At 30.0% G+C, this 5,847-nt stretch overlaps 1 protein-coding gene across 1 annotated transcript; it reads left to right on the top strand.

Moving 5' to 3' along the window:
* Positions 1–3,007: 3,007 nt before the first annotated feature.
* Positions 3,008–5,847, top strand: LOC107819594 (glutathione S-transferase T1). The gene is made up of 7 exons (XM_016645743.2): positions 3,008–3,172; positions 3,307–3,380; positions 3,480–3,540; positions 4,234–4,287; positions 4,427–4,506; positions 4,875–5,080; positions 5,464–5,847. Exons 1-7 carry the CDS (start codon positions 3,108–3,110, stop codon positions 5,632–5,634), a joined length of 711 nt encoding a protein of 236 aa, XP_016501229.1. The 5' UTR covers positions 3,008–3,107; the 3' UTR covers positions 5,635–5,847.

The raw sequence follows: 5,847 nt of genomic DNA, 5'->3' as shown, positions 1-5,847 counted from the left end.
AATTGATAGATTTATAACTAATAAAGAAAAAATTAATTTATATTTTTGACAAATTCAAATGAAAATGTACAATAGAAAAAACGTTTCAAGAAAAAGTTTTAGGAGTAAGAAAAGACTATATATATATATATTAAAAAAGATAATTAACAAAAATATTAAGACAAGTAACAAGCTAATAAAATGTCATAATAACAAATAAAATATTACTAAATATAGTAGATTATGTAATAAAGAAAAGTGAGTAACTGAAAAGTTATTCGATGACTATATGAATCTTTTTCTAATTTCGTCTGATTTTCTTATTGGTCATGTTTCAATGAATAAGAAAAAGGAAATTAAACTTTAATTCAATAAATATGATATAATATGGTCAACCAAATTAGATCACACAACATGATTTATATTCTCCGCGCATCGCGCAAGTGCTATACTAGTTAATAATAAAAGCTAAGAGTACTATATTTTATATTTCTTTTTTGGAAGTGATAGAGGTTATTCAAATATATAACTTGAGTTTTATAATAAATATACAATATATAAAAATAAATAATTTGATGATGATTTAATAATTAAAGAGCGAAGTTTCTTGTAGTATCTTTGAGAGTTGATTATTTCTTATAAATAGTAGATTAAGCCATTTGTCAACAAAAAATCGAATTGAACTATTTTAAATGTGTGAAATTATACTTACATCTATTTAGTGGTACAAAATTGAAATTATTAGATTATGAGAATTTATTAAATTTTTATTTTAATCATCAATATATATTTCTTATAAAAACATTATTTAAACCTTAGTAAGTAGAGATATCAAAATATTTGCAACAGTGAAAGCTAGCATATAAATGAATGAATGATCAATTTACGTACAAAATGGTTGGTATATCATCGTTACAAAAAATAATTATTAAAAGAATTTAAGGCTTCTTATTAAGATTTGGCTTTAGGCTACCAATATGGTTGACCCGCCCTGATTTAGTATCCTCTGCCTCTACATCATTGAATAGGTGAATTCTATCCACATTATTTGCCCAATGAACAGGTGGGAACACACTTGTAATACTTTGTAAAACGTCCCTTCAATGCATCTTCATCAAACAATTGAATTTTCTCCATGTTATGGCGCAATGAACAGGTGGAAACACTCGGGCGGTTCGACATACTTGGGGACCTAAAGCACAATAATAATTAGAGGCCCAAGTTTTTTATAATCGATTTCTTTAGTAATTATTTTTCAATTCATAATATAGCTAGCTAACCGATTTAATTATTCTTGAGACGTTATTGATCTTATGTAAGATTTTATCTATTTTTGTTTTGAAAAACTTCTTTCCATTGGGGCAATTATTAGGCATTTGAAAAAAAAATCAAATCTTTTTATGTAATTAAGTATATCGATTAGAGTATTATCAGCTACTTGTACTACTTTTCTTAACACTTTTAATTTAAAATATAAATCTAAACCATCAATATTAGAGTGACTAGTATGCTTTAGTGGTCTGAATGTAAAAAAATACAAAATGAAGGTTATAATAAGTTTTAGGAAAGCATAAAAATTTGTTTACTTTATTCGGGGACTTTTCCATCCCTCAACGATCACATCAACTTCACAATAATAAATTTTTACTATAAAATACTTAAAATTTTTAGAAAAAAATTAACACATGACATATTCATTTTAAAATTGGTGCCCCTCGAAATTGGGAGGGTAAGACATGTGTCTTACTTGCTTAGCCCTTCAGCCGGCCCCGGAAACACTCTGGAACCTTCGTAAACTTCCAGAAGATAGTTACAAACAATGCTATAATTTGACTACAAAAATATGAACCCAATTGGCTGGGTAGGCCCAAATGCCCACTCTAATTGGTCCAATTATTACTTACAAAGCCTTAAATTAGGCTATTTTCTCATCATTTATTACGTAAACCAAGAAAATATATTCTTCTAGACGTACATATAAAAAGCAAAAGATTCGTTCACACGATAATTCTCACCATCACCCTTGATCAAATAATGTGGATGGAATCTCGCTATGGAGATTAAAATCACGTATTCGAGCAGAGGGGCTGAGGGTTCGACCAATTCAATAACTTTAGTCAAAATCTTATATTTATATTAAAATTTTTACTAAGAGCCTATTTGGAAAGATACCTAAAAATTAGATTTGGGTGTAATTACATAGTTTGGCGTATTTGTCTTGCCAAGTAATTACTTGGTCAGTATAGAATTGGATATAATTGGAAATGTGTAATTACACTGTCCAATTCTCAATGGTAATTACACTGTTTAATTACAATGTTACTTTTTAATTTCTTTCATTTTTGTTTTTATTTTAATTTATTTTCTTAATAACTTTTTATTATTTCCATTTTTATTTTTTATTTTTATTTTTATTTTATTTTTACTTTTTAATTTCTTCTTAAATTTTTAAAAATATTTTTCTTTTGTTTCTCTGCCTTTATTTCTTGTGATTCCATGTAATTGCTTGTGTATTTTATTTCTTATTTTTTTTTTTTATTTAGCGTAACCGCGTTATTATTCTAGTTTTTGAATTACACCTAATATTAGAAATAATGAGACATTAACAAACTTGACATATAATGAGTGATGTCATAAAAGTATAATTTTGTTGTTGAATGAGGTTATAAACTTATTATGTTTGTTAATCTTAAGTTGTAGTAGAACTTATTTTCATTATGTTGGAATTTGACATATGTTAATTTTTTTATTTATTTTGAAATTATGTTATATTTATGGTTTCAATTTACTTATTTTAGTAGTATTGGTTTGTTATTTCACATTGCATGTTTATTTTTTAGTTAGAATTGAAATATTAGTTTTATCAAATATTTGAATAATGTTATGATACTATATTTATAAACGACCCCTTACTATCTTACAGTTAGGTTTGGTATATAATCAGACTGGTAAATACGTAATTTTCATTAAATGGGTCCAGTTGTAAAAAATGTTATTGACGATTCCTCAACTACCCAACAGTCGGAATACGTAAAGGCTTTAAATACGCGGCCTCTCTCCATTCCTCCCCCCCTCCCCACATTTCACAGTAAAGAATCAATTCTGATCAATCCATAGCCAGCAAAGAGATGTCGCTCAAACTTTATGTGGATCGCTTGTCTCAGCCTTCTCGTGCTATTCTTATTTTCTGCAAGTAAATTTCTAATTCCACTCTCAGATCATCATTGACTTCTTTAATTTAGAATCTAAAACTTTGATTACTTTTTTTCTGAATCATCATAATCTGATTATATTATATATATATATATATTTTAAATTTATTGCTAGATTAAATGGAATTGAATTTGAGGAGGTCCCTATTGAACTTTCCAAAGGCCAACATCGCTCTCCTGAATTTGCAGGTTCGTCTTCAAATGCTTGACTTTTTACTCACTTATTAGATAATGTTTTATCTTCTCTTTGGATTTTATTTTTGATTATTACTGCAATTTTATATGCAGAAATTAATCCCATGAAGCAAGTACCAGCCATAGTTCATGGATCGTTTAAGCTTTTCGAAAGGTAATTTTCTTATGTAAATTACTTGATAGGATTTAAATAATAAACAAATTATGTTAAATATTTTATTACACTATCAATGAATTTTAACTTATGATAGTACGTTCCTTTCATTTTTATTATATTAATATTTATTAGGAGGTTTACCTGCAATTATTAACAATTGACTTTTGTGTAAATTTTTTTTACAAGTCAGTGCAGAGTTGCTGATATACTTGCTTTCACATAAATGGTAGAAAATAATGGTAAACTCAAAAGAGTGACAAAACGCGGTTGCGGGAGGTACCTTGTATTGTTATTAGTTGATTCCTGTTTGTCCATTTTTAGGTCTACAACCTCTTCCCTTTTAATGGAAGATAGAGGGATTTCTATGTTTAGTTTAAGAAATTGGTCATTTCTTTAATAAACAACGACAGCCACAAGCAGAATTATGTGTCTGTGAGTCAGTTAGTGTGTATGCATATACTTCCCCTTTTTAGTAAATTGTTGATATTAAGCAGATGGATATAAATTATGTGCACTAGAAGTTCCTTTAAGTGATAGTTTCCCCTGAGTTTCTATGTATGATGATATTACTTTAATCTTGCCTTTCTGAATGAAAATTATTTAACAATTCCTTTGATGTAATTTATGTCTTGTTTAGTTGTTTATACTAGTTTTTTTAAAGCTGGCTCACAAATTTTCTGTTCTTTGCAGTCATGCTATTCTGAGATATCTAGCTTCTGCATTTCCAGAAGTTGCTGATCATTGGTATGTTTTGTTCTTTCCACATCTTCTTAATTTACAATTCTTGTTTACCAGTAAATTTGTTTTAATGTAAACACTTGTCTATAGCCTATATATAGGTTTGTAATCTGCAATTTTCACTATTTTATGCTTTATATTGAAGGTATCCAAGTGACCTGCAGAAAAGAGCAAAAATCGAATCCGTCCTGGATTGGCACCACTCTAACTTGCGCCGTGGTTCAGGTGCTTTCAGTTTATGTTGAAGAGTCTTTTTCTTCCTATTTGTTCCGTCCTTTGGTCAATTTACTATGAGCTTTTGAATTTCTGAGTAATCCGGAAAGGAAGGGCACAGAGGAATTGAATAAGATTCAGAAGGGATATTGGGGTCTTTAAAATAGATGGTAAATTTATTTGCATTAACAAAGTGAAGGATGTGCCACATGCTAAATACTTTTCTAACCTGGTCCCAAAATTGCTGCAAGGCTATATACATTCGTAAATTAGTTTGATACCGAAAGGAATGGCCTGTGACATCATAAGTACCACTGCAGTGTTTTTTAGTTATTTCACATCATGAATCTTGCTTTCTCTAATAAAGCTTCTGTTTTCAGTTGGCTATGTCCTTAATTCTACCCTGGCACCTGCACTTGGGTTGCCTTTGAATCCACAAGCAGCAGCAGAAGGTGAGAAAGTCCTTTCAGCATCTCTTGCAAAGATTGATACCTATTGGCTGCAGAAAGATGGAAGCTATTTGCTTGGAAATTCCCAACTTTCTATTGCAGATCTCAACTTAGTGTGTGAGATTATGCAACTTGAGGTATAGAGATGGTTCTTGTTTGTGATGTTGCATTTTTCGACTTAGAATTCAAAGCGTATACAATTATTATGGATTCACTTGCATAACCTTACTTTATCCCATCATACCATCATCTTGGAGCATGCATTTTTCAATATACAGTCAAACTTCTCTATAACAGCCTCATTTATTCCAGATGTTTTTGATTGTTATAGCGAAGTGTTGTTATAGAGAATAGCATGATAATTGTTTCCATAAAAAACTGTTATATAGCGATGTTGTTATAGAGATGTCTGGCTGTATGTTACATGTCACTAGGCTTAGCGAGATCCATTCTTGAATATCATAACTTAAGCTGTGTATGTGGTGGTGAGATCTTATGGAATCTCTGTTGCTGAATACAGTTTGTTGATGAGAAGGATCGTGACAGGATATTAAGTCCGCACAAGAATGTTTTGAAGTGGATTGATGATGTAAAGAGTGCAACAGCACCTCATTTTGATGAAATACATGCAACCCTCTTCAAAGTTAATGAGATTTTCCAGAAGCAGCGATCTGCTGGAGCAAGCAGTTAGACCTAATGAAGCAGACGACCTTTATCTGCATTTGAATTTTAAGCCATTTGGAACCAATTACTACTATGTTAAGACTTGCATATTCCCGCAGTATGAACATTTCCTTAGTATAAAAGAATCCAGTGTGTTTGCTATTATTCTTAAAACAATGAAAAGTCAGATTGTGTTCAGTGACATTAATCTTCTTAATTGAAGCTGTTCCTATTTTACGTA

The sequence above is a fragment of the Nicotiana tabacum genome, chromosome 15 (genome assembly GCF_000715075.1).
Source record: "Nicotiana tabacum cultivar K326 chromosome 15, ASM71507v2, whole genome shotgun sequence".
Lineage (NCBI taxonomy): Eukaryota > Viridiplantae > Streptophyta > Magnoliopsida > Solanales > Solanaceae > Nicotiana > Nicotiana tabacum.
This window is presented reverse-complemented; position numbering and strand designations above follow the sequence as displayed.